At 47.7% G+C, this 25,239-nt stretch overlaps 1 protein-coding gene across 8 annotated transcripts in view; it reads left to right on the forward strand.

Moving 5' to 3' along the window:
- Frmd5 (FERM domain containing 5) overlaps positions 1-25,239 on the forward strand; it is a 243,892-nt gene that overhangs the window by 207,440 nt on the left and 11,213 nt on the right. For all 8 annotated transcript variants that reach the window (XM_051183558.1, XM_051183557.1, XM_051183555.1 and 5 more), the window contains exons 3-8: positions 1,947-1,989; positions 2,453-2,531; positions 10,897-10,994; positions 13,106-13,229; positions 16,902-16,989; positions 21,735-21,823. In XM_051183558.1, the coding sequence (XP_051039515.1) occupies positions 1,947-1,989; positions 2,453-2,531; positions 10,897-10,994; positions 13,106-13,229; positions 16,902-16,989; positions 21,735-21,823 (521 nt within the window). The remainder of the gene's footprint in view (positions 1-1,946; positions 1,990-2,452; positions 2,532-10,896; positions 10,995-13,105; positions 13,230-16,901; positions 16,990-21,734; positions 21,824-25,239) is intronic.

Raw genomic sequence — 25,239 nt, forward strand, 5'->3', positions numbered from 1 at the left:
CCGAGGGGAGGAGCCTCTTGGCTAATCACATGTCTTTGGTCATTCCTTATCACTTCTATCTTATTTTATTTTTCTTACCCATCAGTCTAGGGGTGTTCTGTTTACTGCATCCCTGACATTTGCCGTGTTCTCCCACTATACAGCCCCAGTTTGCTTTGAACCAGACAGGCCTCCTGCACCTTCCCAGGCAAGGCTGCAAGCTCCAGTTACTTCCATGCAATCGCCCTTCTTGCCTCTGCTTCCCTGTGAAGCAGAGCTGCGGTGGGCCATGTAATGTGAGAAGGGCCTCTTAACCACCACGCTGAGTGACTGTAATAGGTTGCCAGCCTCGTGGGAGCTTGGATCCCAGGAAGCAAGAGAGCAGAATGTCAGCCCAGATTATCCATGTGGAGCTGAGAGAACTGGCTCTTAGTGGGTCCATTAACTACATGACCCACAGCCCAGCCCAGGAGCTGAGAGCCGGGAACGGAGGGAGGCCAGGATGCTGTCTGCATGGGCTTGGCTACTTTCCTGCAGAAGAAGGCCTCTGCCAAGACTAAGTGGAAGTAGCCAGAAAAGATGGCAGCGAGGAACCCATCCCTTTGAACATTCCACAACTACAACGTGCTGGGCTTTGGAAATTATTTGGTGAACAAGTCAGTTCCTGTCCTCAGGGAACTTAAAACTAGCATTTTTAGGCTATCTCTAAGCAGGCAATCCCCAAATAATAGCAGTTTTAGCTATCTATCAATCAGCAAGTTACTTGCTTAATGTAAAAGCAATAAGAATCAGTAATGAATTTTATATTGAGAAACTGATCTACAGTGAGCTAAAGCAGGGGAGAGATGCTTAGCCATTAAGAGCACTTCCTACTCTTCCAGAACACTCAAGTTTAGTCCTCAGCACCCATATAGGGCAGCTTACAGCCACCCTTAATTCTAGCTTTCAGGTTTCTGATGCCCTCTTCTGACCTCCATGGACACATGCACTCACATGGCATAAACACACACACACACACACACACACACACACACACACACAGATAGCGATTAGAATGGTCTCATTGCTGCCTTCCCCCAAGCTCAGGAGACATAGGGAGAATGAAAAATGTAGTGTTACTATATTCTAGCTCTAAAAACCCGTGGGAGACAGGATACTATTCTACACATAAGTTACAGACAATTATCACAGGCATTGGTGGTGCATGCCTTTAATCCCAGTGCTCAGGAGGCAAAGGCAGGTGGATCTCTATGAGTTCAAGGGCAGCCTGGTCTACAGAGTGAATTCAGGACAACCTCCAAAGCAATACAGAGAAACCCTGTCTTGAAAAACACAAAACAAAGAAGCAAACAAACAACAACAATAACAACAACAACAAAACCCAGGCAATTACCACAAGAAACTAAGATTTTAACTAGTGTGCCAGGAGAGCCTGAGTTACAAAAGGACTCACTACTTATGTTACTCAGACAAAAACGGGAAGTATGTACCAGCCATCTCTAGCTCCTCTTCTCTCTGAAATCTCTTTTGACAATACATTTTAGAGTTGCCACCAACACCCTCTTCCCCACTCCTCTGCCAAGAGAAGTTGGTATTTAGCACAATGCTCACCCAACATTAGGCCCAGCATCTCCCTACTCAAGCCAAGCCCACTATACATATACGCACAGTTATCTGTGCCTGTGGGCCTGCAGGAACAGGACTCAAAGCTTTGGCACCCTGCTCTGGAAGGTATCTCCAGAAAGTCTGGGAATAGCACCGAAGGAGAGACGGCTCTCCCCTTCACAGCTGGTCCATCGTGGATGCTTATTACAGAACACCGCTTCCCTCTCCAAACCTCTGTTCACAAGCTTTGGGGCTGCTTTTGCTCCAGGAAGATTGCATTCTGTCTCGCTGTTTCACTTGCACAAAACTGTTTTCACATGACAGCGCTTCTCACGAGGGTTGTCTGGTCTTCTCTGTTTCAGCATTGGTTGGAGTTTACAAAGTCAGTGGTGAAGCAACTGAGATGTGAGTATTCATAAAGAACCTAAGCCTTACCATTGGGAGGAGGGGAGGGAACCCCCAAGGGTAGTGAGACTTGTTCTCCATATGTAACTTTCTACTGTTCTAGTATATTGTAGCACTACCCACAAAAGGTTTTTTTTAAGTTTAGCCTACATGTATGTTGGTATGTATGTATGTATGTATGTATGTGCACCATATGTGTGTCTAGTACCCTGGAGGCCAGAAAAAGACTTCAGGTCCCCTAGACCTGGAGTTACAAATGATTACAAGCTGCCAAGTGGGTACTGGGAATTGAACTTGGGTCTTCAGCTAGAGCTCCCACCGCTGAGCCTTCTGTCTAGCCCCACACAGGGTTGTTTGTTTTTCTTATGGTTCAGGGGAGAGCCCCGGGGAGAACTGTATGGTAGGAGGGGAACCCAGTCGTCTCCTTGAGAGGGTCTCTCCTAACAGGCGCCTTTTCCTGCAGCCCAGCCTCCGTTCACCATGTGCTTCCGTGTGAAGTTCTACCCTGCAGACCCTGCTGCCCTGAAAGAAGAAATAACCAGGTAAGGCTGGCATGTGGCTCCCAGCCACCACGCCTGTGGGGGAGGGTGGGAGCCTTGGATTTGGAGTGCCCCGCTCTCTTTGGAGGAATGCTTCCCAGACAGAGCCTGTACTGTGTGTCCTCGCCTCCCCACCCTCTTTGCGCCCCGCCTCTGGAGGTGGAGTGGCAGGAACGTCCCTCTTTGAGTCTCTAATTGCTTACTCTACAAGGGATCTAGAGTAACTAACTGCTCAAGGGCACTTTTTTCTCTTGCCTATAACATGGCTCTGTTGATGGTTTTGGAGACAGCTATGCTGATGCTTGATTTCAGGCTTAGAAACAGACTCCAGTGGCCCAAAGGATATACTTGGGAAATACTGAGGTGCGACATGGAAAGGCAGGGTGGAAAACATTGAAATTCTAGATCCAAACCAGTAGATCCTAGCATGCTGTTTGAGCAGGTGCCTCCAGCTCTCTTCATTGTTGGAATCATGTTCTGGGGCAGGCATGCTATGAGCCATGTCTCTTCCACTGGACAAAGAGAACAAGCCTCTAGCCCACAGCCAATCTGCAAGAGGATTGGTGAATAGGAACTTCCCAGCTCCTCCGGGTTTTGTTCATCTAAACCAGACTCATCCTAAGCCCTGCCTCTGAGATTCAGAACTTCTGTGTTGCTGGGGTCCCTTTTTGTCACCAGCAAAACCCTGATGTTGACCTGTGGCAGGTGAGACCATTGAGGAAGACATTGGCACTAACAACTCTAATTCCCTCCCCACTGCCTTGGAGAAATCAAAGTCAGAAAAGAGGCGACTGCCATCATATAGACAACTTATCCCATACAGCCTTGAGATCTGGTTTGGATCCTGAATTGCTTTTTAAAATCCCAAGAAATAGAAGAGGGAATGCAGAATCCTTTCATTACTATGGAAGAGCATGCCGCTGGCTTTATAGCTCATGAAAGGGATGGGGATTCTCTCAGAAGGGAAATCGGGAAAGGGAGAGGGAATGAGAAACAGGAAGTAGTGCAGAGGCAACAGGAAGTAGTGCAGAGGCAACAAGGAAGGCATTAGGCAGGGCACGTGAGCTTCACATGGACCCCAGTGTGGGTTGAGGAGAATCTTCTGGATGCCAGACCAGGAAGGTTTCCTCCTGCACATGCACAGAGCTGTGTGCACCCGCCAGCTATAAAGCACAGAGGACAGCAGTGTGAATGTAAGAATTCGGGTTCTGCTGATCCTCACAGGACTGAAAGTGACTGCCACCATCTTAATGAGCAGCCCCGTAGCTTCAGACAGGTCCATGGGGACAGGACCATATGTTTACCAACTTGAACAGACAGGTGTTTTGTCAGAGCACACTGCCCCTCCTGACCTGAGCCCCCTTCCCCTGCTGGGAGTGCTCGAGCAGACCCTGTCCACTATTGTCCAGGTCAGACCAAACTGAACACCTTGGTTTTTTTGTTTGTTGGTTGCTTTGATTTGGTTTTTCAAGACAGGGTTTCTCTGTATAGCCCAGGTTGTCCTGGAACTTGTTTTGTAGATCAGGCTGGCCTCAAACTCAGAGATCTGCTTGCCTCTGCTTTCTGAGTGCTGGGGATTAAAGGTGTGCGTCACCACCACCTGGCCAAATTTAACACTTTGGTTAAAAACCAGCTCCTACCACCACCAACATTGCCTGTTCTCCATGTCATCAGCCCCACAGTAGGGCTAAAAGGAATTAGTCTAGCAGTTTGGTGACTGCCCTTAGACACAGGGCTTTCTAATGTAGGAGTAGGAGCTCATCATTCAGTTTTTAAAATTTAATTATAACTGTATTATCTTGACATATTGGCCCTCCTCCCAAGAAGTCACATAGACCTGTAGCTCAAGTCCACTTACTTAGCTCAAGTCAAGTTACTTCCTGACTGCAGGGTTTAGCCATACATTATTCAACCTCACTGACCTTTAGACAACTCACAGAATGAGAATAGTAATATCTAAGTCTGCAAATTACTAGGATGGTTAACCAGTTTGCTAGCTTCTTTATGTTTGTTTTAATTATTGAGTGTGTGTGTGTGTGTGCGTGTGCGTGTGTGTGTGTGTGTGTGTGTGTGTATGTCTACACATGAGAATATATACAAGTGTGTGTGTGTGTGTGTGTGTAGGTACATGCCTGCTCACATGCAGAGGCCAGAAGAGGTCCCCAGATCTCTCAGTGTTAAAGTTACAAGTATGCTGGCTTATAATATGGGTGCTGGGATGTAAATGCCAGTTTTCATGATTGTGTAACTTGTACTCTTAACCATCGAGTCATCTCTTCAACCCTTATTTTCTTCTTCCTCCTCTTCCTCCATTTTGTCATCATCATCATAGTTATCTCCTACTTAATCTTTGTTTTTAAAAAGTGGGCTGAAGAGATAGCTCAGCGGTTAAGAGTATTGACTGCTCTTCCAGGGTACCTGGGTTCAGCTCACAGCTGTCTGTCACTTCAGGATCCAGCACCCTCACACAGACAGACATACAAGCAAAACACCAATAAAGTAAAATTAAAAACAAAAAAAATTCAGGCCAGGTGTTGTAGCTCATGCCTCTAATCCCAGCATTTGGGAGATGGAAACAGAAGGACCAGGAGTCATCCTGTCTACATAGAAAAATTGAGGCTGGGGCCAAAGAGATAGTGCAAAGGTTAAGAACAGGCATCGCTCTTGCAGAGACCTGCATTTGGTTCCCAGCATCCACGTCAGGTGGCTCACGACCATCTACAACTCTAGCTCCAGGAGATCTGATGCTGTCTATCTTCCTTGGGTATCAAGTACACATCTGGTACAAAGGCACATACATAGACAAAACACCTGTACACATAAACGCTTTTTAAATAAAAGGAAAAAAAAAAAAGCCAGGTAGTGGTGGTGCACGCCTTTAATCCCAGCACTTGGGAGGCAGAGTCAAGCAGATCTCTGTGAGTTCAAGGCCAGTCTGGTCTATAAAGCTAGTTCCAAAACAGCGTGCTATTACCAAAAAAAAAAAAAAAAAAAAAAAAGAGTCCAGTTAGGCTTACATAAGACTGTGTCTTCAGTGGGGCCACAGGGGAGTTGGCTATGGGTGGATATATATATTGTATAAATGTATGAAGCTATTTAAACTTTTATTTTCAAAAAAGACTCCTGGATCACAAAACCAAATAATTAAACATATAAAATAAGCATTTATTATCACAGATTCTGTGGATCATAAGTCCAAACAAGGCTCTGTTTGGGTTTAGGTTTTTTTTTTTTTTTTTTTTTTTTAAAGAGTGTCACTATGTAGCCTAAGCTGGCCTTGAACTCAGGATTCTGTACCTCCACCTCACTAGTGCTGGGATTACAGCCTGTGTCACCATGCCCGGTGGAGGGTCTTATACTTCTTCCTACACTCCCAGCCCCCAGGGAGCCTTGAACTGAATGAAGGCTTAGTGTGTTCCCTGCCAAATTGATTACATGGTCCATGTCAACATGGCGCTGGGATCATGGCCAGGCCTCTTACCAAGTCAGCAGACTTCAAGGATAGAGACAAATGTACCAGCTCCTCCATCATCTGCATGTGTCCTCCCGAACCACCTCAGACAATTTCCCCTCACCTTTAGCTTGCCTGCCTTCTTTCCCCAGAGTACAATTTCCTCACATTGTTGGCAGTATGAACTGTGGGGTGCCTGGCCTGATTGGCGGTTTTTGTCCCTCCCTGGGACATTCTGTGAAACCGTGGAATTAGCTCTGTGTTTCCCACTCACATCCCTACTGCTCTTGAGAGAGTGGGTACCCGCCCCAGCCTCACTCAGTACCCATAATCCATTGCTGGCTTTGAGCCCTTCATCTCATTATCCCACCTTGCTGCCAAACTAATTTAGCTGTCAGTGTGTCATTTGTCACTGGCAATCTTGATCCTAAATTTCACTGCCATCTCAGCCCTTCCTACTGAGCTATACTGAGGAGGGGATGAGCTGGAGAGTAAAGAACTCTGCTTCGGGGGCTGGAGAAGATGGCTTGGTGGTAAAGAGCATTGACTGCTGTTCCTGGGTTCAATTCCCAGCACCCAATGGTGGCTCACAGCCATCTGTAACTCCAGTCCTAGAGGACCTAACACCCTCATCTGTGGGCACTGCGCATATATGGCGCAGACAAAACACCATACACTTACAGATAAATACTAAATAGAGAAACTGAGTATCAGTTTAAAACAAAACAAAAAAAAAAACTGTTCATCTAATCCATCAGGTCCTTCCCACAGGACAAATTTAGTTCCCAAATCCTAATTAACTTCCTTTGTCTCTTTTATCTTTAAATAATAAATAGATTTATTTTGTCTGGACTGGTGATGGGACCAAGAAAATGGAGAGTTAGGTACCAGATTTAGCTTTAACGGGGACTGCTGGTGGGTGAATTCTCTGAGAGATCAAGCACCAGAAGGAAACCCACACAGCCACACCCCGCCAGGCTACAGAGGGCCTGGCACATGGTAGGGGTTGAAGGAATTCAGTAGAGTGAATGAATGTGTGTTTCAACACATGGAGTCCCTAGTCATTTATTCTTTCAGTGGAGATTACCCGAGCCTCCGTCAGGCTAAAGTGGATTGCCAAACCTCTCTGGAAGGGACAGAAATAAGTGTTTTGGGCTTTTGGAACCATATGGTCTCTGTCACAACTACTCGGTTCTGTCAGTGCCATTCGGAAGCAGCCATAGATGATGCATGAATGAGCGAGCAAGGCCATGTTCCAGCAAAACTGGATTCCATTAGGAAGTGCAGCAGTGGGCCCTATGTGCCAGGCCCTGGCTGAGACACCGGGAGACCTGGATGCAAATCTCAGGGTATTTTTAGCTATGAGACAGGGCTAGCAGCAGCACCCCACCCCTCCGCACTTGGTTTCCTCATACGTGAGAGCGGGACAGAAATGGCAGTTACTCTGGCGTTACGGGAGGCTTGAATGTGTGCAGCAGTAGAGTGTGGGGCACAGTGCACTCAGAAAGGGGGAGTTGCTGGCATTAGTGTTCTGTCTCACGCTGTCATCTGTGTCCCCTTCCTTTATATGTAACTGTGAGGGGAGTGACTCGTGCAGTTTCCCAGGTTACTGTGAAGGACAGAAAGAGATAAGCAAAGCTTTAAAAATAAAACAAACAAAAAAGCAAGGGCCATTCTGATGGCTCAGTGGGTAACCATGCTTGCTGAGCAACCCTGAAGACCTGAATCCCTGCCATCTGAAACCCCAGGCTCAGCACTCCCCACATGAGGTGGGGAACACGACTGAATAGAAGTGTACCTAAACAGCACAGCATCAGAAGAGAGGCCTGCCTCAAAAACAAACCCACAGGTCCCAGTTCAGTCCCTGGCACCACATAGTGGAAGGAGGAGAGCAACTCTCACAAGCTGTCCTCTGACCTCAACACACAAATACACATAAATAAAAGAGTAAAATGTCTGTTTTTAAAAAATCAGTGCTGTGGAGCCAGGCTATAGTGGTACAGGCCTTTAATCCCAGTACTCAGGAAACAGAGGCAGGTGGATCACTATGAGCTTGTGGCCAGTCTGGGCCACAGAGAAAATTCCAGGACACCTGAGGCTACCCAGAGAAACTTTGCCCCCCCCCCCACAAAAAATAAAATAAAATAAAAAGTAGTGTGTATATGGCCACAGAGACCAGAAGTGAGCATTGAATCCTCTGAAGTTCCAGTCAGTAAATAACAGCCTTGTGGGAACTGAACTCAGGTCCTCTGGAAGAGCAACAAGCCTTCTTAACCACTGAGCCATCTGTCGTGTGTGTGCGTGCACAAGTGCATGTATGTTTAGGGCAGTTCTCTCTCTGATAGCTAAATGAATTACCACAAGGTAGAAAAGCACTGGGCCCAGAATCAGAGGCCTGAGTTGTGACTGATGTGTAATACTAGACAAGTCATGCCACATCTCTGGATATCTGCCTCCTCAGCTGTGAGCTAAGGGAATTCTGTTGCTTAACAACAGCACCTGGCTGTGCTGGGCAGGCCTGGCAGGCTGATCCCTCATCTGGCAACACAATTGCTTTGATGACAGAGCTTCACAGGACAAGATAACCCTAGAGGCCTTGTGCGGTGAGAGTGTACCAGAGTCATGTTGTGGGGATGGGTCTAACGATGCTGTGGTCACATGGGGTACAGTTTCAGCACCAAGTCAACCCAAAACGTTTTGGACATCACTGTGGCAGAATCAGGGGATCTCATGAAGATGTTGGAGAGTCATTTAGTGAGACCAATACTTCCCGCTCTCTAGTGACTCATTTTCCTTAGGGTATAACTTGCCCCTTCCCCATTCACCATGGAACTGCTTGAGAGTTTCTGTAGCCCTCCCCTTGAGCTCCCTATAGCTGTCCTATAACCAGAAGTCCAAAGGACTGCCAGCCTCAGAGAGCTGCGTACATTCCACCACACCCTGGACATCTGCCATGGGCCCATCCAGAGCAACGCCTTGCAGAGCAGCAGTCTTCTCTATGAGGAAGGCTTGCAGCTTGCATAGAGCAAGAATCAGAAACTCCAGAGAAACCACAGGAGCACCTCTGACTTGCTGCCCTAGTGGGGGATGTTCCTTGGTCTGCAGCAGAGAATCGCCATCCAGATCTGTGGGTACTGTTTGAAACCTCTCCTTTCGTCCAGGGCAGCCTGTCCCAGATTTTCGGTCATAGATGAGAGAGCATCAAGGAAGGAATGATATGTGAGTCTGAGCCCAGGAAGTGAGCAATGAGTTGGGGGCAAAGGTTGTAGCTGCACCCTGCCAAAACCTGTGGAAGGTGGGAGTTGGAACAGTGAGAGGCAGGGAAGTGCTCGCTCGCCTCTCCCACACACCGTGTGGCATTTCACTGTGGGAAGCAGAGTGCAGACAAGCTGGATTTGATAGATCCATCTTAATTATTCACTCTGCACGACGACGCCAGCTTTCCTTGGCAAATGTCAGGGCCAAGTGGGTTTGGCCGAGGAGAGAGGGGCTCTTACAAATGCCCAGGCGGAAGTCCTCACCTTCCCTTTTGGTTTGAGGGAGGTGCCACGTATTGATGTGGTCACAGGGATACTTTGGCATTTCTTAAGACTCTGCCTCTTATATGCAAATCATATGAGAAGCTTGGTAAAAGGCGCAGGCTCCAAATAATGCCAATATTGCTGGTGTGGGGGCTATACTTGGAGTAGTAAGACTCCAGTAGAGGTTAGAAAGCTCCTTAACTGATGCTCCTCCACTCTCTAAGCCCAGAACTCACTCGCTACTTCTTCCAAAAGTTGCACTGTCGATGGCTTTCTGTCTGGGCATTTTTACATAATTAACTGGACCTGTAATTCAGACTGAATGCAAAACAGAGGAGACCAGTTATCCAAGGAGGCCCTAAATTCTGCTGGTGGAAATTAGTGGAACCGAAGGGACTTATGCTATAGTTCCATTACTCCTTGCTTCCCCCAGGGATACTGTAGTCATATATGGCTGTCTAACAAAGCAGGGGCGATCCAACTGCTTCAGAAACTACAGAACAGTTGCAGTCTCAGAGCACAGTATAATACAGTATTAAAGAGCAAGAGCTGACCCCAAGCACCTACTTTTCTGCTTCTACATGAATGCCCCTTCTCACGTTTGTTTAATACTTGGGAACATGCACACACACACACACACACACACACATGCACACACATGCACACACACACACGCACACACACCCACACACACACACACACGAATGCAGGAATCTGCAGTATCCCGAAGAGAGTGTCAACTAGAGTTACCAGTGGGTTGTGTGAGCCATCCATCATGGGCACTGGGAACCAAACTCAGGTCCTCCTCATGAGCAGTATATGCTCTTAACCCAAGTCATCTCTCCAGCCCCTTGCTTATCCATCCCTTTTTATTTGGGTTTGAAGAGATCTGATTGACCTCTGCCAATAATCTACAGGGGGACAGATTCTAATGCCATGCTTGGTGGACTCTTCCCTTGACATATTCCTTCACCCACCATTCCACTCTAAGGCCAAGGCAGGCTCTATTTCCCCACCCCTGATGGCACAGTTTTTCTCGATTGTATCAGACTGGCAGGGGCTGGTTCCCTCCAGATCCCAGCACTTTGGTGGCAGGAGGGGGGGAGGGTAAGAGTCGGATGGGGCAGGTGCTCTTACCGGGGAATGATATGTCTGTGTTGAGCTATAGAGGAAACTGATACGTTGTTTTGATCTGAACCTTAAACAATTAATAGTTCAGAGCACAGCACCTGAGAGCCTGCAAGGAAATGGAAAATGTATTTGTTTTGTGGTATGAAAAAAATTTTAATGTAGGAAAAATGCCCTGACAAAGATTTTGATAGGTTTATATTAAATATTTATGCCTTTAAAGCAATCAAAGCAATCTTTTCTAGTTCATTCTCTGTTTTCTCTGCAGGTACTTAGTCTTCCTGCAGATCAAAAGGGATCTCTACCATGGCCGTCTCCTCTGTAAAACATCGGATGCCGCCTTGTTAGCAGCCTATATCCTTCAAGGTAATGATTTTGGACAGGATAAATTTGCTTTTCACGCTAAGTCCTGATTACATTATTCCATTTACCACAGATGACAACTTCTTAGATCAAAACAGCTTCTAACTTGAAGCAAGTTAAAGGATTTTGCCTGGGTTGTCTAGAGCCAAAAAGCCCAGAGCCCTCCTGCTCCCAGGGTCTCTCTGCTAGCCCCCTTGAGTCACTTCGACCTCCGGAGACTTGTCCTGTACCTTGCATGCTAATGTTTCTGTGAGGCTGAAGAGTACAGAGTCTCTTGTACCCACCCTCTCATGTAAATCGCCAAGGTATGAGCATGATGGGACTCCGGTGTCTACTTTGTAGACCTCTCAGCTGGGAGTTGCACACATTCTCAAGTGAGAAGCCATTTCCTGAGAAAAAGTTGAGCTTCTTGCTGTTGATTCCCAGACTGGCTGTGGGCATCTGTCACCAGATGTGGGGACCTGCCATGCCCTTTTCTTGTGAAATGCTGAGGACATTCAAGTGCCACTCCTTGGAATTTTCTTAGTCCTTCAGCCTGAAATTGTCATTAACAACAGGATCATTCGAACCTAAAACCATAAAGTTTCCATTAAACACACAAACCCTTGATTGTGACTAGGGAACTCTCAGAAGCAACTTAAGGAGGATCTGCACAGAGCTCACTGGCAGGAGAAATACCAGACCCGTGGTAGGAGGAGGAAAGTGAGCCCTGGGGGCTCTGACTTTGAAAGTACCATCAGTACCAGCTGACGGGAAGTGTAGCAGGTGCCTGTGTGTCCAGAGGCACAGAGAGAGCCCCTTTCTTTTTTAAAGAGGACATTGGCCCACTCTGCTCGCAATGTTAAACTCTAGTCTTTCCCTCAGGTCCACCCTGATAATTATATCGAGTTTTTTTTTTTTTTTTTTTTTTTTTTTTTCCAAAAAGTATTTGGTCACCAACACCAATATTTTCCCCTTGAAGCTTTTCAGATAAAATCAAAGTAAATGATTTCCAGGTTCAAGGTCACTCATACTTCAAGGAACAAGATCTCTTGTTAAATGACAAAAAACTTTGCATGGAATTGGGAGTTTGGTTAGGCTTTTGTTTATTTGTTTTAGACATATGGTCTCACTAAGGCTGGTATTGAACTCTTGGGCTCAAGTGAGCCTTCTGTCTCAGACTCCCCGATACTTGAGGCTACAGACATCTACCATCACCACACTCAGCCCTGAGTAACTTGGAAGGAGCCATAATTGGCAATAGGACACAAGAAGCCCAGAGCACTGAGTTTAGCAGTGACACGGACCTTGCTTTCCTCCCAGTATTCACTCTGCCTCAACTGAAGAGCCTGTGGCTCTCCAAGAGAAGCTGCTGGAAGCTCCTCTTTCCTCTGTCGGGATACCCTTTAGTGGGGTACCACATGTGAAGGAAGCTGGCCTCTGAGTGGGACACAGAGGAAAGACAGTGTCCCTAAGAGCTCCCCCGAGACCCCACAGCCTTAGACGTGGACGACTTTGTAGGCACTGGGCATGGCACTGGGCACAGCACTGGAAAGCCAGCCTGAGAATCTGGTGTTCCTGCCCTTGGTCACTGTGTTATATAGCCGTGTTCCCAGCGGCAGGCCTACCTGGTGAGCCCATCACGAACACAATGTATTCATCTGGTTCCGTGTGTGAGTGCTGAGTCCTGAACTGGGATCAAGACTCAGTCAGCAACTTCTCTTGTCCCTACTAAAGTCTTTGAGATGGGATTAGGTATCTAACCTGGGGCACAGGAGGTCCTGTCTTCCTGACTAAGCTCGCTGTTTGCGGCTACCACACAGAGCATGACTCCCAAGCCTTCCATGTGGCTGAACGACCGAGGACCATAGAAGAGGCTTCTGCTGTTTCATTGCAAATTTACTTGTAAACTCAGAGTGCAGGGCCAGCCCTACTGTCTCCGTTTTGACTTGAATATCAACCCACTGTGTACAGCAGAGGAAAGAAGGCACACAGCCACTCCCTGTGGGCCTGCCCTCTTGCCAGCCAGGGGCCAAGCTCAGGGTCTGCTTCCTTCCTTGGCCTCCGAGCCATGTGTTGATCTTGTTGTTGTTGTTGTTGGCTTTTTTTTTTTTTTTTTCCCTGCCTTTGAAAAGCGGAGATTGGGGATTATGACCCAGGAAAGCACCCTGAAGGCTACAGCTCCAAGTTCCAATTCTTCCCGAAACATTCAGAGAAACTGGAAAAGAAAATTGCCGAGATTCACAAGACTGAACTCAGGTGGGTGACACTGACTTGGGGCCCAGGCCACTGAGCACACAGCTCCTCAGTGGCCGCATCCTCTGCTCCCACAGAGTAATGCTCCCAGTACTGGTGACCCTGGGATGTCCCCTCTCCAGAGATCTGTTGACAGCACAGCCTCCTCTCTGTGAGGCCAAACTCTTCACCAAGAGCAGTCTACAGCCATAGCTTTCTAAGGGAGCCCTGTCTTGTCTGATCTCGGAAGCCGAGCAGCTAAGCCGGGCGGGAGATGAACGGCACAGGGCCCAGCCAACATACAGCCAGTGCTGTGGTTTAGATTGCAGCTTCAGCACGCTGTGGGACACGGGTACCTGGGATGCAGCAGCTGAGGATGCCCACGGAGCCCTGCATTCCTCAGCTTGGTTTAGCCTTCCCAGTCCACCCACGAGTGACTTTAAAGAGCGATGGTAGAGTGGGTTCTAACCCATGTATCATGCTAGAACACAGGTTTCTCAGACAGTGAACCAAAGGTATGTGTGCTAGAATGCTGTAAACGAACCAGAAGCCGGGTCACCGTTTTAATATGTTACAATTTCATTCAACTTTTAGGACTTTGGATTTATTAAAACAACTAAGCAATAATCCCCCCCCAAAAGACATACAGCAGGTAGATTAAATTTAAACTACATTTAAAATAAGGAATTTTGTTTATTTTTATTTCTGTTCATTTTGAGTATATTATAGATAAGACCACGGGTTTCCTTGTGGATTTTGTCCATTTTTTAAGACCCTTTAAAAAGAAGCAAAGAGAAGAAAGCCACAAATTGTAGTCACAACATGAATCGTTCATGGGAGGGAATAAACCAAAGAGATGTCTGTAAGAGAATTGGAAAGTGGGCAGTAAATAGCATGGGATTATATTCATTACAAATATTTGATTTCCTGCTCTGAGGAAGGACTGTGCTGGAGTGGGAGTGGGGGGCTGTTAGTAATACTGGACTTAAACCAGAGCCTGCCACACTGTGACCTTGCCCCCCAAACCTTCTTCTTCATCAAAGCTTCTATGAGTGAGCATAACCCAAAGTCAGCAATGACTGGTGTGACTGGCAGGCTCCTCTCAGAGGGGCAGCCTTGGGTTTTTCCAGTGGTCGGCTCTGTCACTGTTGGGGAAATGGTGCCCCCTTGTGGTTAGAAATGAGGATCACAGACGCTTGTGAGCTCCCACTCAGAGATCACTGAGGATAAGATGTCAGAGGAGTGGGGACATTTCTACACAAAGGTAGTTCAAAGCAAGAGATTCCTCAAGAAATGATAGCTTCTGTTGAGGTTCCTGGAGATCTGAGCAAACTCCCGAGGTTAATGGATTCCAAGGGGCGGATTCCTTTACATGGAATGAAGATGCTCCTGGAAGGCATTTTCCAAATTTCTCCTTGCATCTAGGGTTTGTTGGTAAATGTGGGGGTCCGCCTTCACCTTCATACCTACAGACCCGGGTTCTGCCTGGTACTGTAGTATAAAGATGCCCGAGTTTTCTTCATTTCTGCAAATTTGATAGTTCCTTTGGGCTCGGGCTCTGGACTTATTTCTTGATCTACTTTCCAGAAGTAGCACAGAGGCTGGCGCATTACAGCACTGGGGGGACAGTGGCCTCTTCGGGGGGACACCCGAGGGAGCCTGGCCTACTTCTCTCTTGGGTGGGCTTACTTCTGCTCTGCCATATGACTTTAGGCAAATGGTAAATTTAGTCATGCACAACTTTTGTCCCTGCCCGCCAGCATCAGAGCTGCTGACACCACACGCCGCCCTCCTCACCTCACACTTGGTCTGCCATTCCAGGATCCTGCACACAGAAGAGCCCAGAGCCAGTGCCACCAAGGTGCTTTCATCCACACATTGCAGGAGGCAGGCAGGCAGGAGAGTCGTGCCAAGGCCTCTTCAGAAGGCCAGAGCCAGCTTGTTTGCATTTGCAGTACCACCCTGTGCACAGAGAGCCGCACTGAGCAGGGTGTGGAAGTAGGGCGGCATCCCCTACTGCAAACATTCTCAACCTTGGGGTCGCAACCCCTAGTGGGGTCAAACAGCCCTTTCACACAGGTCGCATAATAGATATCTACATTACAATTCATAACGGTAGCAGTTACAGTTGTGAAGTAGCAATGAAAATAATTTTCTGGAGGGGGGGTTCACCACAACATGAGGAACTGAATTAAGAGTTGCAGGGCTAGGAAGGTTGAGAACCACTGTTCTCCCGGCCCCACATTCCTGTGCTCTCTTTTGGCCAAGAGAAAGGGTTCAGTGGTAGGGGCAGGGTTTATTGAACCCTTTGTGTGTCGGTCCATGTCAGCTCACAGACAAAGCTATGGCCAGTAGCTGTCTTGTTGAAAATCACAGCCTCAGATGGGCATAGTGGCACATACCTTTAATCCCAGCACTTGAGAGGCAGAGGCATGTGAATCTCTGAGTTTGAGGCCAGCCTGGGACATCGTGAGACCCTGTCTCAAAAAATATTTTTTTCCAGTAACATCTGGCCAGTGAGATGGTCCAGTACTTGGGGCCTTCCATCTCCAAAGCCCACATGATGAAGGGAGAGAACCAGTTCTGGCCAGTCATCACCCTGAGCTCACACACAGTGAGATGAGAAACTAACCTCACAGCAGCCAGAGCTGCTCGACCTGTGTTTTCTTTTGGGCAATGATGGTTGCTTGCTTATTTGTTTTGACTTTTGGGGTTTTTTGTTTTTTTGTTTTGAGGCAGGATCTCATGTAGTCTAGGCTAGCCTTAAACTTTCTAGGCACTTAAGGCTGGCCTTAAACTCTGACCCCCCACACACATACTTCTCTACCTCCCAAGTGCTGAGGTTACAGATTCCACACTCTACCACTTCTGGCTTCGTATGTATTTTAGGAAGTCTGTAACCTCAGATCCATACCTGCTAAACCAGGTTCTTGTCTCTAAGCCCACTTGACTCATTATGTGGCCTGTTTCACATGAGTTTTGTTTTGTTTTGAATTCTTTATTTTTTATTTGTGCATATGGATGTTGTGCCTGCATGTGTGTCTATGAACCATGTGTGTGCCGGTCACTCTTGAGATCAGAAGAGGGTATTAGAGCCCCTGGGAATAGTTACTGAAGGATATGAGCAACCACATGGGTACTGGGGAGCAAACCCAGGTCCTCTGGAAAAGCAACTATGTTCTCACCCACTGAATCATCCCTCCAGACCTTAGGCTTGAAACTCTAAGAGTTTGTTCTACAGCCAAGTAGGAGAACACTCTGGAAAAAAATGGAAGTGTGTAGCCTTTTTTTTTTTTTTCCTTTCTTTTTTATGCCTCATTTCCATGATAGTAGCAAACCGTCCCCCCACCCAGGCTAAGGCTCAAAGAGATGTCAGAGCCTCCCTTGGGGTCCAGTGAAAATACTGACAATGTGTGCAGAAAATGCCCGCCATAGCTTTCTTCCCCCAGACATTGGCAGCCTGAAGTTAGCTCTCCTACAGGGGTTGCCCCTAGCAAATAGGCTAAGCCTGGTCTCTTGATTCAGCTGTCTGTAATAACCCCATGTAATATCAACTGTATGTAGTAAGCAGGCTGAGCTTCCAAGGCACTGCAGCTACTCCACCAGAGAGCCCAGTGTGCCTGCTTCTTACCAGGAAATTCATACCCGGGGAACTTGTGGGATGGGAGCCCTGAGACCATCTCCTTTTCATTTCAGTGGCCAAACACCAGCAACATCAGAGCTGAATTTCTTAAGAAAGGCACAGACATTGGAGACCTATGGAGTAGACCCTCACCCATGCAAGGTAAGACACCCTCCCGGGGGGGGGGGGAACTCACTTGCTGTGCCTCTCCCCCCACAGCGAGGCATGGGATGCTTGTACCCACAAGCCCTTCAGTGTACAGGAGTGACTGAGGAAACCTCTGGATTCCACACTGCCACATCACTGTCAGAGGGTCCCAGGCAAAGGCAATCTAAATAGCAAATCCAAACCCTGCTGGGGGTAATTTGGTGGAAATGAATTGAGGGGACATGTGGAGAGCTCCCCATAGGCAGCAATCAGCAATCACTCAGCAACTGTCCACCCTTTACTGACCCATAATCTAGTTTCTTTCCAAGAGTGGGTTTTATTGACTATAGTGGCACGAGTCACCGTGTGGGACCGCAATGGAACCCCATTTGATCCCATTATGTACCTGGGAGGGTGAAGCAGGAACGCACCAAGGACACTGAGCCTGGGAAACCTCTGTAATTACTCACCTGCTCCTAGCATTTCAGAGATGAGTTTGGTGAGCCCTCCCGAGAGCGAGACCCACAGCAGTTCCCAGCTCCAGCCACTTCCACCACAGCTCATGTCCCTGTTGCTTTGACATGCTGGTCACTGCCTCTGTTTATCTTGTCTGTGTAACCATTTCCTCCTGTAGAGGCTGCAGTGTCAACAGCCCTAAAACTGAGAGCAAGATTAGCGTCTTCTTCCTCATAGGTGAACAATGCTGTCTTCCTCATAGGTGAAGGACACTGTAACAAGAGTTGACTGTTCCTTTCCTGGGGCTACTGTAACAGTGTTCCAAGCTGGGTGGCTTAAATGATACAGAGTGTTGCCTCTGTTCAGGAGGCGGAAGGGTGACCCCATGGTGCTGACGGGGTTGGTTCTTTCTGAGGGTCCTAAGAGAGGGATCTGTTGCAGCCTGTCTCAGCTTGCAGTCCGTCTCAGCTTGCAGTCCGTCTCAGCTTGATGGCCATCCTCCTTCATCCTGGGTCTTCCCATCCACTCCCCTCTGCCATGTCTGTGTCTAAATCTCCCCCATTGTATAAGGACACCAGTTAAACTAGAGTTGGGCCCAATCTCACAGCCTCAGCTTAATTTTAATTTCTATAAAGACCCTATCTCTGGAGAAGATCCTGCTCCCAGTACTTGGAACTAAGACTTTAATATCTGAAATTGTAGGGAAGGGATACAATTTAATGTATAACAAACAAAGAAAACTAAGGGGCAGGGGGCCAAAGCCCTGGTGAGATGATTTCATTTTGCCTATGAAGTAATAAAATCCTAGAGGACATTCTGGAACTCAAACCTCTTCTCTCCACCTGATTTCCTGTCCACTGTGTAACTCACTGCCAGACAGCCCCATGTTCTCAGTAATCATGGAGCATATCCACACACTTATACAGACTTTATAGGTGATATAAGAATTAGTGCCAGGCGGTGGTGGTGCACACCTTTAATCCTAGCACTTGGGAGGCAGAGGCAGGTCGATCTCTGTGAGTTCGAGGCCAGCCTGATCTATAGAAAGAGTTCCAGGACAGCCTCTAAAGCCACACAGAGAAACCCTGTCTTAGGGAGGAAAAAAAAAAAAAAAATCAGCAAGGCTTCTTAAATGTGTCCTGTGAGTAACAAAAGTGGTTTAGGTTGCTCATGAGGGTTCTTACTGGTAGGATATGCTGAAGATGCAGAGGCAGGAGGGTTGGTAGTTTGAGACCAGTCTGGGTCTCAAACATATTTAGCCAAGCTTGTGGCTCATGCCTTTAATCCCAGCACTCAGAAGGAAGAAGCAGATGAGTCTCTTTGAGTTTGAAGCCAGTCAGGGCTACACTTCAGACCCTGTCTGAAGAAAAAAAAAATCATTTATCAATTCTGTCAACTGCTTAGACACGCTAGCAAGCAGCATGGGACCTCATAGGAGAGCAGTGTTTGGGGACACCTGGCTCTAAGCACCAGTCCTCAACTATTGGGGCCTTGCTAGATTCTGATCCCCGTTCTTCAAATCTATGCGTAAGAAAGCAATAGGTGTGCAAGAACTTATCCCTGAGCTGGGAAGACATTCTAAGACCTCAAACAAAACAAAAACAGCTGTTGCAGAAGTGCAGACACATACACACACATACACACACAGAGAGAGAGTGGGGGGAGCTGCCTAAAGACAGGTGTGGTCATTAGGTGCCAGATCACCTCAGTGTTAGACTCCAGTCCCCTAGAGGTCCATGTGAGAGGGTTAGGGTAAAAGTCACAGCACACAGAGGTAGGCAGGCAGTGTCTGTCCCTGAATATGACAGCTGGCATAACATGGGTAGGATTTTTGTTATTGCCCACGGAAGCTATGGTCTGAAAGCCGTGACCATGACAGCCAAACTGCTGTCCAGCCTAAATCCATGTGCACTCCAGGACCTCGGACTCCTGACTCAGCCTTGACTTTGACAAGTTTGTCTATCATGGGCACCCAGAGTCTGAAGAGGCTACAAGAAGGAACCAGCTGTGTTCTGTGTGTAGCCCTCCTCCTAGAACTGAGGGAGGAGAGACTAAGCATAGTCCGCTTCTCATTTAGAGCTACTGGGACCTTTCATGTTATTTTTCACCAACTCCTGCTCTGTTTTGTAGATAAGAAAGTTGATGCAGCCAGGCAGTGGTGGCACACAACTTTAATCCCAGAACTCAGGAGACAGAGGCAGGCAGATCTCTGAGTTCAAGGCCAAGCCTGGTCTACAGAGAGAGCTCCAGGACAGCCAGGGCTATTACACAGAGAAACCCTGTCTCAAAACAGAAAATAAGAAGAAGTTGGTGTACTGTAAAGTCAGAGTTCACAAGGACCTGGGAGGCAGAGCAAAAGCTTGAACCGAGATCATATCCATTGCAGCTATATACTAAGAGATGCCTGAGAGACTTGCTCTGCAGAAAAGGGAAGGTCAGCTGCCTCACTGGACTTTTATCCCACATTCCCAGACCTGGGCCTCCTGCTCATCTGGGCCATTTCAGGGCCCCGCTGCAAACTCCACATGTGACCCTCAGATCCTCTTATTAGGCCTTGGTCATGTTTCCTCTGAGGCAGAGAGCAGTCCAGGAGTCTTCATCTTATCATTAAATAGCCTCACTTGAGTGATGTGCTACCAGCACTCCCCTTAATGTTGCTACAAGGAGTGCTGGAAGAAGCTGGCACACTCAGGGTAATAAATACTGATGATTTCTATTAACAGGGAGGCAATTACTGGGCCCAGGGAATCTGGGGCATGCAGCCCCAGGGAGGACAGAAGAGGAATCGTTTTGATAATTAAATGAGAGCAGAATGCTCCGGCTCAGCTCTCTTCTCCTGGACTGATTAAGAAGCTAACGTTGGTCCTGTGCATGCTGATGGTTTCCTTCTGCCAGAGTATCCTTGTCTGGTCCTAGACCAGAAGGGACTCCTACAGACCCTGGCTGGGGAGCCAGAGCACCCAAGCTCCAAACACCCAGGTCCTGGCAGGAGCCCCATCATCAAGTGGGGGATTCTGGTTCTCTCACCTTGAAAGCTTCCCACCCTGGAAGAGGTAATTAGCCTGACTAGCACTTAAGACAATGGATCCTCTGCAGGGCCAGAGTGCCTGGCCTCAGGGAAAAAGAATTTGCCTTTAAGCTGCCTCATGGAGTCAGGTTTGCAAGTGTGAGCATCTGGGGCCAGGTATAAACGGTTTTCCAAATCTTTTGGACTAATGTGTGACCATCCTTTCCTCGGGACTGGGGTGATCCAGTGACTGTAATCACAGTGTCACTTAACCCATGGGCATAGCGAGTGGCTTTTAGTAGAAGACACAGCCTGGTTCCTTCTGCAGTCACATGCCTGTCACCAGTGCTTGGTGACATGAGTACCAGGCATGGCACACAAACATGGTTCCTGCCAGGAGGCAGCAGGTCTAATTTGGCTAACTTGGTATAAACATGGGCCAAGGCAAGTGGCATTTGTGGGGGGAATGCCTGAGGGAGGCAGCCAACCTCAGATGGAGGGTGGGCATTGGGAAGCTCTCTGTCCCTGTGCAGGGTGGACAAGAGCTGCAAGTGTAGAGACATTGTGTTTTTACCGGTATAGGATAGGCTACTGGAAGGCTTGGCAGATGCAGTGTAAGACAGTGACATGAGTCAGAGGGGGCATCAGGCTTTGGTGGGGAAGCTCATGCTTACAGGGATAGGCAAGGGTGCCTCATAAAGCCTTCTGAGACACAGGAAAAGACCTAGAAGGAAGAGCAGCTAGAGGGATGGAAGTCAGGCTGGAGAGAATGGAGGGCACGTAACACGGGAGCGGGAGCGGGTGTGTGTGTGTGTGTGTGTGTGTGTGTGTGCGCGCGTGCGCGCGCGTGCGTGCGTGCGAGTGTGGCTATGAGGGCCTCTGCTGCCTCCACCCCTGCTAATGTGTCAGCAATTGACAGGAAGGTGCCGTTGTCCAGACACAGAACTCTGAGGCTCATCTGGCAGATAGCAAGGCTGGAACTCAAGCCATGGTCTTGTGCTCTCAAATGCCCTGCACGCCCCACCATGACCTACTAAAAGTTAGCCTGCTTCTCCTATGAATAGCCTGGGTGTCTGAGTGTGGTTTTTGAGACAAGGTTCTCAAGCAACCTAGACTGATCTGGAACTCACTGTATACCTACAGGTGACCTTGACCCTCTGATCTTCCTGCCTCCACCCCCTAAGTGCTGGGATCAAAGGTTTTTGCCACCACCCTAGAATTAGGACAATGTGTTCCCATCCTTTCTCCTCTGTACCTACATCTCTATGCCCCAGTGAGAAATCTTTGTCTGTTACAGGATGTGTCAGGAAATGCTGCGTTTCTGGCCTTCACTCCTTTCGGGTTTGTTGTTCTTCAAGGAAACAAGAGGGTCCACTTCATTAAGTGGTGAGTGTCTGTCTTCATCTCCAAAACAGGTTCTTTATGCATCACTAACTGGGGAGGGGCTGTGGTACCCATGTCCTTTGTCTGTGATGGGCAGTTATGGTTTGCAGCCGTCTCCAAAGCCTTGAGTTGAGAATGTTAACTGACCAAGGTAATGGTCTCTTCCTAGGCATCCTGTTCTTTCAAAAGCATGTCCCTGAGAGCCAACAGAAAGGGTATTAGGGGTTGACTGCTAGGGAAGCTGGCAACTAAGTCTTTGGGTTCATCACCTGCTGAGGGCCACTGCCAGCACAGTTAAGGTCATTCAGGAACATCTCACTAGGCGGCCCAAAGCCCTCACTTCTCTAACAAGGAAGAGGTTCATAGACAATTACTCTGAAACAAATGTCACCTATGATATGCAACACACTCTCCTCTGTGGGCACTTAGTTTACCCTGGAACAAATGTCACCTATGATATGCAACACACTCTCCTCTATGGGCACTTAGCTTACCCTAGAACAAATGTCACCTGTGATATGCAACACACCCTCCTCTGTGGGCACTTAGTTTACAAGAGTTCAGATGCTAAGTGTCCTGAGCCTCTGAGAGTCACATCCTCACCTTTCCCCTCCTTCTCCTTGGACACATCTGGCATGCAGGAGCCACTGCCTCGGTTGCAGCTACCCACATTGCTTCCCCTGCTTTTTTTATCTGGGCTTGCGTGTTGATTGACATTTGGCTTTCTTAGGACTTACTGGCTGCCCATCCACACACACATCTGACAGTCTGATACTCTCATTGAGAGCTTGTAATTTTTTTCTTAAAGATACTTTTATTCTTTGACAATCTTACAATTTTGTACATATATACAATGTATCTTGAAATCTTGATAATATCAACCCCGACCCCTCCCACCATTCCCTAAGACCTCCTCCCCCACCCACACACCTCTTCCCCCTTCCTGTCCTTTTTTTTTTTTTTGCTTTGGGGTTTGGTTTTTTTGTTTTATTTTGTTTTGGTTTTTTTTTGTTTGTTTGTTTCTTTATTTTGTTTTGAGGCAGCATCTCTCTACATAGCCCTGGCTGTCCTAGAACTCTCTATGTAGACCAGGCTGGCTTCAGACTCAAAGAGATCTGCCTGCCTCTGCCTCCCAAGTGCTGAGATTAATGGTGTGCACCACCATGTCCAACCCTTTCATGTCCTTTTTAAAAAAAAAGTTTTTTACAAGTTTTTTGTTGTTGTTGTTATTGTTATTGTTTATTTGATTGTTTTGTTTTTTGAGACAGGATGTCTTTATGTAGTCCTGGCTGTTCTGGAACTCACTCTGTAGGCCAGGTTGGCCTTGAACTCAGAGAACTGCCTGCCTCTGTCTTCCAAGTACAAAGAATAAAGGCATGTACTATCACTTCCTGGCTAAGGAATTTTTTATTTCATTCATTTATTTTGTATGTAGTGGGTACATATGCCATAGCACGCATGTGATGGTCCAAGGACAATTTTTCAGAGTCTGTCTCTCCTTCTACCACGTGGACCCTGGAATTGAACTCAGGTCATCAGGATGAGCATCATTTCTCATTGAGCCATCTCACCAGCAGCCTCCCTCTGCCATTCTAAACATAACCCAGAGTCCAACTAGGCTGCCCTGCATGTGCAACCTACCCAGTTAGCCACACCTCCCCAAAGAAAAGTGGCCACACACACACACACACACAGCAGCCTTCAGTGGCCAGAGGTCCTCAGCTAGTGTGATCTTGTGCAGGTTTTGTGCTGTGCACAGGAGTGCTGGTTTCCCAGTACTCCTCCCCATCCTCTGCCTCGTGCATACTCCCACCTCCTTCTTCCATTACGTTCCCTGAGCCTCGCAGGGTGGACACAGATAAGCACTTAGAGCTGGGTGCTCACAGTCCCTTATTCTCTGCACTCTGACCGGTTATGAATCTCTACAGTAACAACTGCTCACTGCAGAAAGCAGCTCCACAGGCCAAGACTGAACACCAAGCTAAGGGTATACACATAAATATTCAGAGAACAGCCTGACAACATGTTTGTCCAGCAAAACAGCAGTAAGCCTCATCAGCCATGGGCTTTTGACTGGGTTTGCAGCACCAGGCATGCATTCCTATGGAACAGGCCTCAAATCCAGTCAGAAAGTTGACCATGCCCTGACAGCCATGCCACGAGGGCACCAGCGGGCACACCCTGCCTGCAGCTTAGTATTGTGTAGCTGCAGGTCCACCATCACTCCTAAGCCCACTGGGAACTCTTCCACCCTTTGGCACTATGAAAGCTACCTAGAGGGAAGTTTCTAGGTCAATTCCAGCTTGAATTCTCTGTCCTGCAACCAAAGTGTGCTGTATCTTCAGCAATAGGGTCTCACCATATGGCTATGGTGGGCCACCAAGAGCAATGGCAATAATAGCCTGTGTTGTTTGTGGTGCTTCTGGGTGCTTCCCTAACCAAAATCCAGGAGGGAGATAGCCCACACTGGCACTAAGATTTTCATCTAATAACCTGTGTCTTTAGGAAAAGGATTATCCACCCATATAAGGTACTACTATTCAAACTCCTTTTAACAACAACAAAAAAGTATATTTTAAAGTTCATTTACAAAGTAGTGGTGTTCCATAAGATTTTTTTCCCATACATGCTAATTTTAGTTAACCCACCGCACCCTTCCTCCCTCTCCATCCCCATTCCCACTCTAACTCCCAGAACTCCCCATACACACTTCCATATCACACATGGTCTACTAGCCACCCCACGGCCTCTTTCCCTCCCTCTATTGTGGGCCCTTTCCGGCTCCCTAACTTGTACAGTCACTCCATATTAAACCCACAAATCTAAAACCCCAAAGCTAGGGTGGCCATGAGAACGCAGTTTGGCTCAGCCTGCAGTGTCACACTGGCCAGCTCTTCTGACAGAGGTTGGATACATGGCTTCCTTTGGTCCAAGAGAATCTGGTTAGGGAAGCCTGGTCTTTCTCATGCTTCCTTTTTCTCTGCAAGAGTGAAGTATTAATCTGAGTAGGGTTATTTTCTCATGAGTTTTCTTCTCAGGATGCCGTAGTCATCTCTCCCTGCTCTGCCCTATTCAAGTGAAGCAGACACCAGACTCCTTCCTAACCCAGATCGCTCTTGTGGAGGGTAGCAGTGTGATTAACGAACCCTCAGGAAACTACTCCGATGTGGCACTGTCCCACTTACAAGGCAGCTGGTATCATGGAGTCCTAGGCTCCCTCAAGTCGGTTCCCTTCACTGTGCTTTCTGTGTGGCAATGTGAGGGGTTGTCTCCTAGCCAACACAATGTTTCTGAGAAAAGGCTGGGGACAGGATTGGGCCACAGTCGCCCCTGTGTGGGTCCTTTGCTGCCTGAGTCTCTGGGCTATTTGGTGTTCCTTGAAAAGGTTTCATCCCCACCAGAACAGTGTCTCATGTCTA

Source organism: Phodopus roborovskii, unplaced genomic scaffold (assembly GCF_943737965.1).
Source record: "Phodopus roborovskii unplaced genomic scaffold, PHOROB, whole genome shotgun sequence".
NCBI classification, from domain to species: domain Eukaryota; kingdom Metazoa; phylum Chordata; class Mammalia; order Rodentia; family Cricetidae; genus Phodopus; species Phodopus roborovskii.